Here is a 16970-nt window from a genome sequence, read left to right on the forward strand (position 1 = left end):
AGGTAGCATACACCCCTAAGTCTCTGTGTCACAGTTAGGTAGCATACACCCCTAAGTCTCTGTGTCACAGTTAGGTAGCATACACCCCTAAGTCTCCATGTCACAGTTAGGTAGCATACACCCCTTAGTCACTGTGTCACAGTAAGGTAGCACAGGTATCAAAGTTGTCCTGTCACCAGTATCTCAATCCAGTTAAACACTTCTATTTTGAAGTATAAGTACAATATCTACTCACCCTCTTTTCCAAAGCCTTCCTGGCATTCTGTTCCAGCTCCATCTCATCCTCGTGCTCTTTGCTCATGCGTTTCTTGGTGAAATTAAGTTCTCTGAGAATTCTCTCATACCTCTCCTTATAGATAGAATTATCACCTACAAACATACACATAAATGAACTGGGGGTAAACAATCAGAGTTGCTTGCTTGTTAGTTGTTATTTTTCTTTGTTGAAACTACAACTTAATATAATTCAATATTTTTATGTAGAATTTGATATTCGACAAAAGTCATAACAAGTCACCAAGTATCTTGTTAATAAAATAAATTTCAGAATCCCAATTTCCCAACCATATTCCTGCCCCAAACCCTATGTGCCTACCAACAATTTTCCACGACAAACTAATTCCCTGTTCAAGCTCCAGACATGTCATCATTTCCATGCCCAAACAACTCCTAACCAAAGACATTCATTGTCCCATCCATAGACAACACCCCCTTGTCCCACGCCCAGAGGCATACCATGTCCCTGACAAAACATACCCTGTCCCATCCTAAAAGACATACCCTGTTCCATCCTAAATGACATACCCTGTACCACATCCTAAAGACACACCCTGTCCCATCCTAAATGACATACCCTGTCCCACATCCTAAATGACATACCCTGTCCCACATCCTAAATGACATACCCTGTCCCACATCCTAAATGACATACCCTGTCCCACATCCTAAATGACATACCCTGTCCCACATCCTAAATGACATACCCTGTCCCACATCCTAAATGACATACCCTGTCCCACATCCTAAATGACATACCCTGTCCCACATCCTAAATGACATACCCTGTCCCACATCCTAAATGACATACCCTGTCCCACATCCTAAATGACATACCCTGTCCCACATCCTAAATGACATACCCTGTCCCACATCCTAAATGACATACCCTGTCCCACATCCTAAATGACATACCCTGTCCCACATCCTAAATGACATACCCTGTCCCACATCCTAAATGACATACCCTGTCCCACATCCTAAATGACATACCCTGTCCCACATCCTAAATGACATACCCTGTCCCACATCCTAAATGACATACCCTGTCCCACATCCTAAATGACATACCCTGTCCCACATCCTAAATGACATACCCTGTCCCACATCCTAAATGACATACCCTGTCCCACATCCTAAATGACATACCCTGTCCCACATCCTAAATGACATACCCTGTCCCACATCCTAAATGACATACCCTGTCCCACATCCTAAATGACATACCCTGTCCCACATCCTAAATGACATACCCTGTCCCACATCCTAAATGACATACCCTGTCNCCCCAGACTGTAACTTACCGTCCATGTCCTCCCCATCCATCTCACCGTCCAGGGACTGAGCCTGCCACAGATGGACTTGTGTGAGCTCCATTTCAATCTTCTCCCCATGCCGTTTGAGCACCGTGTACTTGGACTATAAGAAGAAACATTATGGTGAGTCAGACATTAGACCCTCCACAAACATTGTTTATAAGCAATGTTTTATTACAAGAATACCCACTTGCAATTCAGTTAAACTTTAGTTGCAAATCTACTGATTTTTCATGATTAAATTTCCTTCACCAAATCATCTCCATCTGACCTTATAAACTTTGGTCATTTTATAATAAACCAAAATATATTTAACACCTGTCACTTTATCTGGTATACCTGTACATATTGACATATAGGAACACTTTGGTGATATTGACACAAAACATTGCTGGCACACCTGTACCCATTTGACACACCTGTGCCCATTTAACATACCTGTAACCATTTGACACACCTTAACAAGTTTTACACACCTGTAACCATTTGACACACCTTTACAATTTTAACACACCTGTAACCATTTGACACACCTTTATAATTTTGACATACCTGTAACCATTTGACACACATTTACAATTTTGACACACCTGTAACCATTTGACAAACCAGTAACCATTTGACACAACTGTAACCATTTGACACACCTTAACAATTTTGACACACCTGTAACCATTTGACAAACCTGTAACCATTTGACATACCTGTAACCATTTGACACACCTTTACAATTTTAACACACCTGTAACCATTTGACAAACCTGTAACCATTTGACACAACTGTAACCATTTGACATACCTGTAACCATTTGACATACCTGTAACCATTTGACACACATTTACAATTTTGACACACCTGTAACCATTTGACAAACCAGTAACCATTTGACACAACTGTAACCATTTGACACACCTTAACAATTTTGACACACCTGTAACCATTTGACAAACCTGTAATCATTTGACACAACTGTAACCATTTGACATACCTGTAACCATTTGACACACCTGTAACCATTTGACACACCTGTAACCATTTGACATACCTGTAACCATTTGACACACCTTTACAATTTTGACACACCTGTAACCATTTGACAAACCTGTAACCATTTGACACAACTGTAACCATTTGACACACCTGTAACCATTTGACACACCTGTAACCATTTGACACACCTGTAACCATTTGACACACCTGTAACCATTTGACACACCTGTAACCATTTGACACACCTGTAACCATTTGACACACCTGTAACCATTTGACACACCTGTAACCATTTGACACACCTGTAACCATTTGACACACCTGTAACCATTTGACACACCTTTACAATTTTGACACACCTGTAACCATTTGACAAACCTGTAACCATTTGACACAACTGTAACCATTTGACATACCTGTAACCATTTGACACACCTTTACAATTTTGACACACCTGTAACCATTTGACAAACCTGTAACCATTTGACACAACTGTAACCATTTGACACACCTGAACAATTTTGACACACCTGTAACCATTTGACAAACCTGTAACCATTTGACACAACTGTAACCATTTGACACACCTGTAACCATTTGACACACCTGTAACCATTTGACACACCTGTAACCATTTGACACACCTGTAACCATTTGACACACCTGTAACCATTTGACACACCTGTAACCATTTGACACACCTTTACAATTTTGACACACCTGTAACCATTTGACAAACCTGTAACCATTTGACACAACTGTAACCATTTGACACACCTGTAACCATTTGACACACCTGTAACCATTTGACACACCTGTAACCATTTGACACACCTGTAACCATTTGACACACCTGTAACCATTTGACACACCTGTAACCATTTGACACACCTTTACAATTTTGACACACCTGTAACCATTTGACAAACCTGTAACCATTTGACACAACTGTAACCATTTGACACACCTGTAACCATTTGACACACCTTTACAATTTTGACACACCTGTAACCATTTGACACACCTGTAACCATTTGACACACCTTTACAATTTTGACACACTAGTAATCACTCAAAACATGTGTATAAGAGACTAACCTGGAGATCTTTGAGGTCCTTTTCTAGCCTCATCCTCTCAGATGTCTCAGCGTCCAGCATCTCTGAGGACTGTATGGCTGCTGAGTGTTCTTCTGCTAGGTCTGCCGTCGCCTCTGCCAGCTGGGGACAGATAAATACACAGTTAGGTGAGGACAGACAGACACAATGTCTGGTGCTGACAGACGGATAGACAGACACATAACCAGCTGGGGACAGATACATACACAGTTAAATGAGGACAGACAGACACAATGTCTGGTGCTGACAGACAGATAGACAGACACATAGCCAGCTGGGGACAGATACATACACAGTTAAGTGAGGACAGACAGACACAATGTCTGGTCCTGACAGACAGATAGACAGACACATAGCCAACTGGGGACAGATACATACACAGTTAGGCGAGGACAGACAGACACAATGTCTGGTGCTGACAGATAGAAAGACAGACACACAGTAAGGTGATGACAGACAGAAAGACAGACACATAGTCAGGTGGGGACAGACATACAAACAGACACATAGTCAGGTGGGGAAAGACATACAGACAAGCACAATGCCAGGTGGGGACAGATGAACAAAGTTATTGGACGACAGACAGACATACTGTCAGGTGGGGACAGACCGAAAGACAGACAGGTGAGGACAGAAAGACACAATGTCAGGTGAGGACAGACAGAAAGACAGACACATATATAGTCAGGTGGGGACAGACAGCAGAAAAAACAGACTATCAAGGGAGGAGGAGGCAGGTACATTGTTAGGGAACAGAAGGATTAATGTAAACAATCCACAGACCTGGTCGGTTATGAACCTGTACAACAATCATTAGACCAGAAGCTGCTACATTGTTTGTACCTGGGATGTCTGGCCTGCTGTCAGTTTATAAACAATTGATACACCTGGCTATAGGAGATAGCTGGAACACACATGGCTGTACATTATATATACAATTAAGGTTTATTACCAGGATTAAGAAGGACTGAAGCCTTTCAAATCTATGCACTATTGAATGTTTGGTATATACAGCTGTGCCAATTGATATGAAATATTTTTAAAACATTGAAACTTATCTGAAATCCTTAACAATGGTAGTGAGCATGACATTAGGCAGTATAAAAGGAAACCGGAGTTTTAAGATTGTTTTTTATAAAGATGTAAAATATGTATAGTAGAACTTATCTTGAAGGACCATTCCTTTCGGTATCTCAATATCTGCTTTCAGAGGCCATGTCTTTTTGGTAATACAACATAATTATGTTTGTTGGAATAAAATCAAAGGACCTCTGGAGGACAGGCAAGGCAGCAGATCTGTGGAGAGGTCTTGCAAGACAGGGTTCATTTTATAACATTTCATCCCTGTCTTGTACACAGGACACACGAAGCTGGGGTACTCACCCTATTCTCCAGTTTTTCGCTCTGCTGTTTGTATTCATTCCTCTCACGCTCGATCCTCTCCAGCTTCGACTTCATTTGTTCAAGTTCATACTGGAAAACACAGGGACATTGACGGTCAGGAAACACAAAAATAGCCATCGCAAGAATGTTCAATCAACTAAATCATTCCATAAAACCATCACAGAAATAATCATTCTACAAATCTGTCCGAGACATTTCTCCATTAACTCTTGACATAACTGCTAATTATAGAATGTGTTTGATCTACATGTACATTATTTTTTACTAATTGACTTGTGTACATGACAATGAAGAGGAAGCTACTTCCTACGTGTGTAGCTGGTCATCCTGTTCTCCTCTGCGTCTGCTCACTCAGCATCCTGGCCGAAGTTTTTAATTGCTTGAAGCTTTGCATAACCTTAAAGAGTTATTCTGCATCCTATGTTTCCTGGCCAAACTTTTCAAATACTTTACACAATCCTAATGTATTCAAAACAGACATCGTCCCCCACGTACATGCATCGATGTCACTAACAATATTAGTATAAATGCTGTCCCAACACTGAACATATGCACCCTCATTCTACTCTGTTTAAAATTTCACTATTTCTTAATCAAATTCAGAATCTCATGAATGTTGTGAGATATTTTTTAAACGTCCTGTAATATTTTGAGTGTTTGGTGTTAAAATCAAGCATTACTCCGTCACTGTTAACTCCTTCGACATTATCCTTCGTACGGATCTTATCACTATCGGTGTTAGTAACAGCTGTCACTGACAATATTTCTATCCCCCATACACATGTTCACACCATCACAATAAATGTCCATCACTATTAAAGTATAGAGAAAGTTAAAACCTGATAGCCATCACACATTTAGCATGTCTACAATTCCAAATATGTGGCGACGTTAAGAAATGCAGTTTAAGAAAAATACATATGCAAATTTATTTCCGTCAATGGTCTTGATTCTTCATAAGACTCACACTGCTAAATAACACCAACAATATTTTCCCAGAACCTTCCGTATAACCTAAACTGATAAATCTATGTACTTATTAGTATTATGTAATAATATCTGGCCAGAAACCTTCAATTCCAGGTATGTAATTCAGCTGGTTTGAAATGAAATAAGGCCAGTTTCCTTGTACCCCACACAATACAGATAGTAGAAAGAAAGTAGGTCTAGGTTTGAAACTCTGGATTATTCCTTAATTAATTGAACTTTTTTCACAGGTACACAAATAACCAAAGGTAAAGATAAGAAGTTTGCTGAGACTGACCTCCCTTGACTTGAGCTCTTCTTCTGTCCGGTGAACATCCAGAAGGGGCTTGACTTTGGTATATAACCTCCACCAAGGCCAATCACGTATCAACATCAACTTGCGTATATTTTTCTGGATACAGCTGATGGCGATGTGTTTTACCTTTGAGGGGAAAACAATATCACCAAATTATTTTTAAAACTATGTTATAGTTCACTTCTGTATGATTATTATGTATCTATTTCCCTCTTAGTAGGGAAATTATGGGTAGATCAAATGTTCCCGATTGTGAAGCCAGAAGGAAATATGATTCACTGACGGGAACAGACTTTTGAATCAACCTACAAACAGGACAGTAATTTGTTCATTTAACTGAAAAAGAAACATTATATACATATATATATCACTTATCAGATTGATCAGAGACTGAATAACAGAGATTTTCCCTTTCACTCACACCACTGAATACAAGGATACAACAATGCAAATCTGATTGACTGGGACAAATAAGAAATGTAGGCAGATGAGGAAGTGTTACTGATTTCCATTCTTCTAAATCCTAATGTAGGGAATCACCCCATCAATACAGTTTGATTTTTAATGTGATAATCAAATACTACAAATAACCTCTACAATCTTCTCTTTGAAGTTCAAACAAGAAAATCATATCTTACTGAAACAGTGCAGGTCTAACATTGTAGTTCAGTATGAATTAAGTGTGTCTACTTACCCGTAACTTTCCTAGGTACTTCCTGCCCAGGTAGCCCCGACAACAGGCCTGCAGCCCAATCACGGTACCAGTGATCTTCTCGTCGCGTGCAGCCTCCAACTGATTCAGAGCACCTGCCCGGAAGAACACCTGTAATTAAAGAAAAAAAAACCAATGACAGCTGTCAGCAGTGTTATTGACCAGACAGGTAGGGGCTGATCTTCTAGAGTATGTATCGGGTCTGTAACCTTCTGTAAGTGGTCGGTAGCGGGCCACACTGTCTGTAACCTTGTAAGTGGTAGTAGGTGCACAGTGTTGACTGTTACTTCGACAGTTCAAAAATCAATTTATTGACTGTGTAAATAGTTTATACATAAACAAGTCCTTTCTTATTTAGACAATGACTACTGCATAGTCTCGCTAAAACATCTCAATATGTCGTCTCATTAATATTGCACAAGTTTTAATGGCCTAAGAACTGTTGGTACAGAACTGACGATCACTGCTGACTGACACTGGATGTAGATATAACCAGTATATAATCAGAAGTACTGTGAGTCCATCTATACAGTAGGTTTGTAAGAATACTGTCGTATTAGTTCCCCATTCCACACCTATTCCCCTGTGATATTCCTGGCAACGACAATGTGAAGAATAAGGTCCCTTTAACAAAGCCAGTGATAGCTGTGTATTACCAAATACTGAAATGTGATGATATAATGTTGTAAGTCCTGCTGTGTTTGGTAGTCGAGGGTATGACAAGTCACATAGAAATGACTTTGAGGTCAAAAACTTATTGTTTGAAACAGATAACTGTCCAAGGTCACTTTTAATTTTAATGTGTACTATGAACGTTACACAATGTATAGGGTAAGTGGTTTATATATGGTTACATCACCAACTGACAGCCGTGGAGGCAGCCTATGATTGGTCAAACCGATCTAAACAGTAACTAAACAAAATATTACTGGAGGCAGCCTGTAATCGGTCAAACCGCCATCTTAACAGTACCTAATTATAAACACAATGTAACTGGGGGCAATCTCTAATCGGTCAAACCAATCTTAACAGTAACTAAACACAATGTAACTGGGGGCAGCCTGTAATCGGTCAAACCAATCTAAACAGCAACTAAACACAATGTAACTGGGGGCAGCCTGTAATCGGTCAAACTGCAATCTTAACAGTACCTAATTATAAACACAATGTAACTGGGGGCAATCTCTAATCGGTCAAACCAATCTAAATAGTACCTAAACGCAATGTAACTGGGGGCAGCCTGTAATCGGTCAAACCAATCTAAACAGAAACTAAACACAATGTATAACTGGAGGCAGCCTGTAATAGGGCAAACAAATCTAAACAGTACCTAAACACAATTTACCTGGGGGCAGCCTGTAATCGGTCAAACCAATCTAAACAGCAACTAAACACAATGTAACTGGGGGCAGCCTGTAATCGGTCAAACCAATCTAAACAGTAACTAAACACAATGTATAACTGGAGGCAGCCTGTAATCGGTCAAACAAATCTAAACAGTACCTAAACACAATTTAACTGGGGGCAGCCTGTAATCGGTCAAACCAATCTAAACAGTAACTTAACACAATGTATAACTGGAGGCAGCCTGTAATAGCTAGGTCAAACCAATCTACCCAGCAACTAAACACAATTAAACTGGGGGCAGCCTGTAATCGGTCAAACCAATCTAAACAGTAACTAAACACAATGTTACTGGAGGCAGCCTGTAATAGCTAGGTCAAACCAATCTAAACAGCAACTAAACACAATGTTACTGGAGGCAGCCTCTAAGCAGTCAGACCAATCTAAACAATAACTAAACACAATTTTACTGGAGGCAGCCTGTAATCGGTCAGACCAATCTAAACAGTTACTAAACCTAATGAACAGTGTAACTTAAACAACTTTTCTTTAAAACTGTAAGTTTTAGAAACTCAATTGTTAATGAAAAGAAAAAACAGGAATCCAAAGCGAACAGGCACACTAAAACTGCCTTAGAAAACAACAGTTGAATATTTTTAAATGAGATGAGCTGTCTAAAAAAACAAAAATGAAACATATTTCTCAAAAAAATTAAAAATGGCTGACTAATCTTATCACCCAACACATTTTATCATACCTTTCCATCTAACAAAATATCTTGAGTTTGAATAATTTGATATGGATCCAAAATATTATCCCTTCCCCTGCTCAACCAACTTTTTCTTCAAAAAAAAAAGGAAATGAAAAGGTCAATTGTTATGGATATAGAAACTGTCACATACAAAATTAAAATTTTGAAATTAAGATGAGTGGAGCGGAAGGTTCTCACCTGGTGTAGTACGGCGTAGTGTTACAACAGATACACAGGCTGAGAGACCTCCAGGGCGGTCCCAACACAACCAGTCTGATACCGGAAGTTTTTATACTGCACACACACACCACCAATCATACATAAACCTAAACAGTCCACACATTTTGGCAGAGCTTGCAAAAGATGTAATTTTAAGCCTATCAATCTCCTGTGTCAGATTGACGGCATTCCCACCTCACAGACTGCCGGCTCTGATCCCCCAAGTTAAGTGGGACGTTCCATAGTTTTATTGTCCCAAAAAAATGATTGGTAAAATCAACTATCTTTGAAGTTTTCTAATATTTACTTTTCATAAAATATGGACAAAAATGGACAATTTTCTTCACAAAAGAAACAATATTTGATCTTCACAGGTTTGAAGTGGTAAATATGTGTTGTCAATTTAGCGGGAGTAATAAAACAGGAGATCACAAACTATAAATAATAGTTGCACCAAACATCAACCGAATAATAAAAACGTTACAAACACAAACAGAAAATACAATATTATCAACAATAAAATTTTAAAATCAAAAGAAATAGAAATGATGACTAAGAAATTAGTTAACAACCGATGTAACAACGAGACACTGCTTTTTTATACGAACTTAAAAAAAGAACCAAACTATTTGACTACTGTCTGATTCGAAATGTCTGTGCACAAAACAGAAAGTGATGCAGTTGGTTTGTAGGTGAAGCTACGGGGTATCACTGGAGGGTTGGAGGCAACAGAAGAGAGATCTCCACATTGATTTCTGTATATGTAACAGTAAGGTCATCAAAAGAGCATAAAGACTTGTTTGTTATAAAATCTCTATATTTGTATTATGATAAAGTGTAATCCCCGACATTCTACAGATGACTTTCATCCCCACTGATCACAACCGTGTTTGTTTCCAGTAGAGAGTCAGACACATAATAAAGCATTTCTTGTACCATGAGGTAAATTCTTTTAAAATGAATTGATCAAAGCCCTTTACCAGGACAGAGAGAGTGTGTATGATAGAACTGCACAGGAGAGAGGAAACTGTATTAGATCACACCAAAGTGCCTTAAACACTTCTCTTGGGAAATCAAACAGCTTTTATGACTAACGCTGACATTCAAACAGGTTTAGCATTCAGTATTACTATCAGGGTATGCTAACAACATTATTCAATTCTATCAACAAGATTGCTTTGAAGGTATGAGCTCCACCTAACTGAAAGTCCTTTCTGTTTCAATATCTGAAGATTGTTGCCAATATCTGGTGTCTATTATCAGGCCTCAGGGCTGCCATTTAATACCAACTGTGTGTGTACATCATACAATGATAAAAACCAGCAGCCGAAACATAAGTGTTATCAATAATTGATATATGTATTGCATGCTTTGATTTTCATGTATATAGGTAGATAACTGTTATCAGACTCGAGTCACACACCCGACTACCATTACAGGTGTATACAGACACTTACTACATGTACCAGGTATATACACGACACATACCTGGTATACAGGTGTTTACAGACACTTACTACATGTACCAGGTCTACACACTACACATACCTGGTATACAGATGTATACAGACACTTACTACATGTCCCAGGTATACACACTATACATACCTTGTATACAGGTGTATACAGACACTTACTATATGTACCAGGTATATACACTACACATCCCTGGTATACAGGTGTATACAGACCCTTACTACATGTACCAGGTATATACACTGCACATACCTGGTATACAGGTGTATACACACACTCACTACATGTACCTGGTATATACACTACACATACCTGGTATACAGATGTATACAGACACTTACTACATGTACCAGTATACACCCTACACATACCTGGTATACAGGTGCATACAGACACTTACTACATGTACCAGTATACACCCTACACATACCTGGTATACAGGTGTTTACAGACACTTACTACATGTACCAGTATACACACTACACATACCTGGTACATGTAGTAAGTGCCTGTATACACCTGTAATGGTAGTCGGGAGTGTGACTCGAGTCTGATAACAGTTATCTACCTCTGTACAGGTAATTTACACCTGTATACCAGGTATGTGTCGTGTATATACCTGGTACATGTAGTAAGGGTCTGTATACACCTGTATACCAGGTATGCGTAGTGTATATACCTGGTACATGTAGTAAGGGTCTGTATACACCTGTAATGGTAGTCGGGAGTGTGACTCGAGTCTGATAACAGTTATCTACCTCTGTACAGGTAATTTACACCTGTATACCAGGTATGTGCAGTATGTATACCTGGTACATGTAGTAAGCGTCTGTATACACCTGTATACCAGGGATGTGTAGTGTGTATACCTGGTACATGCAGTAAGTGACTGTATACACCTGTATACCAGGTATGCGTAGTGTATATACCTGGTACATGTAGTAAGTGTCTGTATACCCCTGTATACCAGGTATGTATAGTGTGTATACGTGGGACATGTAGTAAGTGTCTGTATACATCTGTATACCAGGTATGTGTAGTGGATATACCTGGTACATGTAGTAAGGGTCTGTATACACCTGTATACCAGGTATACACACTACACATACCTGGTATACAGGTGTAAATTACCTGTACAAAGGTACAGCGCCTGCAGCGGAACCTTGTTAATATGACCTTCTATAGTCTGGTATCTATCTTTTGTACAAACTATTCCAAACTCAAGAGGAATCTGGTCTACCACAGCCACTACCTACATCAGTTATGTATCAGTTATATACAGTTATTGTCAATTACTAAAGGAGGCCACTGTGGTCATATAACTCCAGTCTTACAAAGATTTCCCCCACAATACAGCCGACATCCCCTAACTTAATTCCTGGTTAAGGGTTAGGAGGTATCTGAGGTTTACATGTTGTGTGAAGTACTGCTTCTTACAACTTCATTATATACACATAACAATGTGATGGAAGATGCCGAGGAAAATATCCTAACCACTACTGGTTCATTAGGTAACATCTAATCTACAGGAGGGGCACAGTTACTGGTACATCTGATCTACAGGAGGGGCACAGTTAATGGTACATCTGATCAACAGGAGGGGCACAGTTAATGGTACATCTAATCTACAGGAGGGGCACAGTTACTGGTACATCTAATCTACAGGAGGGGCACAGTTACTGGTACATCTGATCTACAGGAGGGGCACAGTTAATGGTACATCTGATCAACAGGAGGGGCACAGTTAATGGTACATCTAATCTACAGGAGGGGCACAGTTACTGGTACATCTAATCTACAGGAGGGGCACAGTTACTGGTACATCTGATCTACAGGAGGGGCACAGTTAATGGTACATCTAATACTTTACATATTGTTGAAAGCTAACTAGATGTTCGTCAATAGCATAAACTGAAGAGCACTCTGTGTGAATTTTATATTAACTATTGCATACATGCGTGTACCACCTCACTACTTTGTGTATATTACCTTACTTACTGAAGTGTTACCATGTAAACTTGTGTATTGGGTTAGGAACACCAGTATTCTGATATCAAAGTCAACTCTCATCCGTACTCCAATAAACGCTATTATTCTCTAATCAAGGTCGTCCTTTATCCTTACAGCAGTGGCTGCCAATACAGACAAAGTACTACAGATCAGGAATTTTCACCATTCAGCATAATTGGTTTTTGAAGTAAGAATCCTTAAATGTTAATGAGTGAATTGGTAAGGTACTTGAGGTAAAGGAGACTGGAGGGTGTGTGGTATGTACGGTATGTAGGAGGTACAATCTATACAACTGCAGTGATAGACAACAGATACAGATAACTAACCAGATCATCTCTGTACCACACAGGGGCGGTCTGCTAGTGATCTGACAAATTGTTACAGTGGTTGTACCACACAGGGGCGGTCTGCAAGTGATCTGACAAATTGTTACAGTGGTTGTACCACACAGGGGCGGTCTGCTAGTGATCTGACAAATTGTTACAGTGGTTGTACCACACAGGGGCGGTCTGCTAGTGATCTGACAAATTGTTACAGTGGTTGTACCACACAGGGGCGGTCTGCTAGTGATCTGACAAATTGTTACAGTGGTTGTACCACACAGGGGCGGTCTGCTAGTGATCTGACAAATTGTTACAGTGGTTGTACCACACAGGGGCGGTCTGCTAGTGATCTGACAAATTGTTACAGTGGTTGTACCACACAGGGGCGGTCTGCAAGTGATCTGACAAATTGTCACAGTGGTTGTACCACACAGGGGCGGTCTGCTAGTGATCTGACAAATTGTCACAGTGGTTGTAACTAGTGACGGACAAGGATCTGTTCAGCGGGGCATGACAAGTGGCGCCTCCCCCTACGACAAGGTGAGTTTTAATGACATGTATGTAGCATACAACACAGGTGGCACCTCCCCCTACGACAAGGTGAGTTTTAATGACATGTATGTAGCATACAACACAAGTCTGGTTAGCTTACCTTCACACGATAATGGCCTAGAACTTGTATCATCACCATGTTGTTTAGAATGTGTTAAAGTTGTCAGGTTTGGTTTTGGTTTGATTTTGTTTAACGTCCTATTAACAGCTAAGGTCATTTAAGGACGTACCTCCGTGTGTGTTATGTTTGCGTGTATGTGTGTATGTGTGCTGGAGACAGGGTATGTTGGTGTAATTGCCTCCTTATGATAGCGCGGATCTGATGCCGATTTTATAGTGCTATCTCACTGAAATACTATGCCGAAGTCACCCAGCACAGCCATTCGCCCGGTCACATTATACTGACAACAGGTGAACCAGTTGTTGCCATTACCATTAATAGAAAAAACCTTTAAAACTCAATTTGGTGTTAAGTGTCCCATTGCATGCCTGTCATGCTCCAGCAATGAATCCTATACTCTATGTATAATGCAGGGTTAACAAATAACTCAGATTTTAAATACTAATATTGTTCATAAGCTCATGACTGCAGTTGACACAAGTCTCTTGTACTACAGTATAGTATTTAGGGATAAACCATGTCCAGTTTAAAGCCCTCCCCGAACCCCCTGCGAACAAGTTTTACAGATCTGATTCATATCTGGAAACAAGCACTCCCAGGATACAAAAAAGTAAAACAGGGAGTATTATTTCCTGTGTATATTCCACAGGCTATAAGTTTTCTTTTTAATCTGAAAATGCCTTTCAGGTTATCTGGTAAAGCAATGCTATATATTTTTTTCTCTCTAACATAAATATGTGAAAGATAAAGGTTATGCCTTTTTAAAAATTGTTTTCCTTGTTTGCACATAAATAATTCCAGATGAATGCAAATAATAAACAATAATAATTTCATGACTTGAATCAATTCAAATTGAACATGAGATACAATATAAGCTGCGTATGTGGAGTGCAGTAGGCAGGCCTGGGAGTTTTAACCTGACAACAATCAATACACCAGTATGTATACTGTGTACAGGGTAATGTTTGGTGCAGTGCTATTTTTCACTTATTACAGAGGATTCATTTGCAAATTTCCAAAAGTTTCCAGCACCAGATAATCATTGTAAGATTGTAAGATCTAGACTAAATACAGAGTACCGGTTTAGAGGATTGACATATTGTTGCTTGGCTAGTTTCATACTGAACAAGAATGAGACAAGATTCGATCACAAGTTTTGTGACTCTTACATGTTATTTATTTCTATTGACCAGTACTGACCACACTAATAAGCCGACAGTACAGACGCGTCACATGATTTCACAGACACTTAATGTACTTGCTAACTTTAAGATTAAAGTGATGTAAGACTTACCTGACTAAGTCCGACTCTGTAGTTAACGAAGTTTTAAGATTAAAGTGTTGTAAGACTTACCTGACTAAGTCCGACTCTGTAGTTAACTAAGTTTTAACATTAAAGTGATGTAAGACTTACCTGACTAAGTCCGACTCTGTAGTTAACGAAGTTTTAAGATTAAAGTGATGTAAGACTTACCTGACTAAGTCCGACTCTGTAGTTAACGAAGTTTTAAGATTAAAGTGATGTAAGACTTACCTGACTAAGTCCGACTCTGTAGTTAACGAAGTTTTAAGATTAAAGTGATGTAAGACTTACCTGACTAAGTCTGACTCTGTAGTTAACAAAGTTTTAAGATTAAAGTGATGTAAGACTTACCTGACTAAGTCCGACTCTGTAGTTAAGTTTCTCGATTTCCAAGTGATCCAGAATTGTATTCACAGCCTGTACAAATATAGAACAACATCAGTTATATATTTGTTTACCTTCAGTCACTGTTCTCTTTATAATAAGAGATATATAACTTCAATCTATGTAACAATTACAATAAGTTACATAACTTTTCATATAAAGCAAATTTGAAAATAAGAAAACTTCATCTGATGTGTTATTCAGGGAATCAATTTATTAGAATTATCTTTTGAATAAGTTAATAGAACTATGTATACCACAACTTCATGTGATTCCACCCTATGTTACTAGATAATGTACAGAATACTGCCCTCGGCCATCGCCCTATGTTACTTTATAACTTTAAGAAGATCCCCTCAGCCACACTGTCCTACTTATACTGTACAGGAATTTTAATCTTAATTGTCAGGTAAGCAGGCTGATTAAAATATTACAATTTTCTGGATCTAACCGTTGCTGACATATTGGCGTGTATTTCTGTAATGAATCTGTCGGAGCTGATAACTGTGTAATCAACTACGAAAACTAGGTCAAAACTATTAAAACCATCAATTTGATTCTCATCGCTGAAAATTGGCAAACATGCAAAACTTTTTATCAGTAGAAAAAAGAAGTTTCACTTTTAAAATGTTATTGGTGCATATGATTTGACCTCATAAAGGTTAGTTTTATTTTGATGAAGTGATTCAATGCCCTACATTGGCCTCTCCTCAGTAATTTCTCTACACTTGGGTAGAGTACACAATGTGGATGTTAGTAGTATTCATTTACACAAAATCAGGAGAACAAAATATCAAACTTTTCATCCATCCACACTGTGACGATAAAATTCCTCCATCCACGCTGTGATGATAAAATTCATCCATCCACGCTGTGACCATAAAATTCCTCCATCCGCACTGTGACTGAACTTCACCTTTCTCTGTGGTCCCACATTGGATAGGTTTTTATCTTTGGTCCCACATTGGATATAAAATTCCTCCATCCGCACTGTGACTGAACTTCACCTTTATCTGTGGTCCCACATTGGATGGGGTTTATATCTGTGGGCCCACATTGGATGGGTTTTATCTGTGGTCACACATTTGTTGGGTTTATATCTGTGGTCCCCCATTGGATGGGTTTTTATCTTTGGTCCCACATTGGATATAAAATTCCTCCATCCACACTGTGACGATAAAATTCCTCCATCCACACTGTGACTGAACTTCACCTTTATCTGTGGTCCCACATTGGATGGGTTTATATCTTTGGTCCCACATTGGATGGGGTTTATATCTGTGGTCCCACATTGGATGGGTTTTTATCTTTGGTCCCACATTGGATGGGTTTATATCTGTGGTCCCACATTGGATGGGTTTTTATCTTTGGTCCCACATTGGATGGGTTT

The 16970-nt window shown here is 39.1% G+C and overlaps 1 protein-coding gene across 6 annotated transcripts in view; it reads right to left on the minus strand.

The window, feature by feature from the left end:
• Positions 1–16970, minus strand: part of LOC110448154 (unconventional myosin-XVIIIa-like) — a 133070-nt gene that overhangs the window by 36481 nt on the left and 79619 nt on the right. For all 6 annotated transcript variants that reach the window (XM_021494244.1, XM_021494242.1, XM_021494241.1 and 3 more), the window contains 7 exons: positions 15548–15613; positions 7080–7208; positions 6368–6511; positions 5083–5172; positions 3682–3801; positions 1581–1695; positions 236–369 (listed from right to left, as the gene is read on the minus strand). In XM_021494244.1, coding sequence (XP_021349919.1) covers positions 236–369; positions 1581–1695; positions 3682–3801; positions 5083–5172; positions 6368–6511; positions 7080–7208; positions 15548–15613 — 798 coding nt within the window. The remainder of the gene's footprint in view (positions 1–235; positions 370–1580; positions 1696–3681; positions 3802–5082; positions 5173–6367; positions 6512–7079; positions 7209–15547; positions 15614–16970) is intronic.

The sequence above is a fragment of the Mizuhopecten yessoensis genome, unplaced genomic scaffold, assembly GCF_002113885.1.
Source record: "Mizuhopecten yessoensis strain PY_sf001 unplaced genomic scaffold, ASM211388v2 scaffold3853, whole genome shotgun sequence".
NCBI classification, from domain to species: Eukaryota; Metazoa; Mollusca; class Bivalvia; order Pectinida; family Pectinidae; genus Mizuhopecten; species Mizuhopecten yessoensis.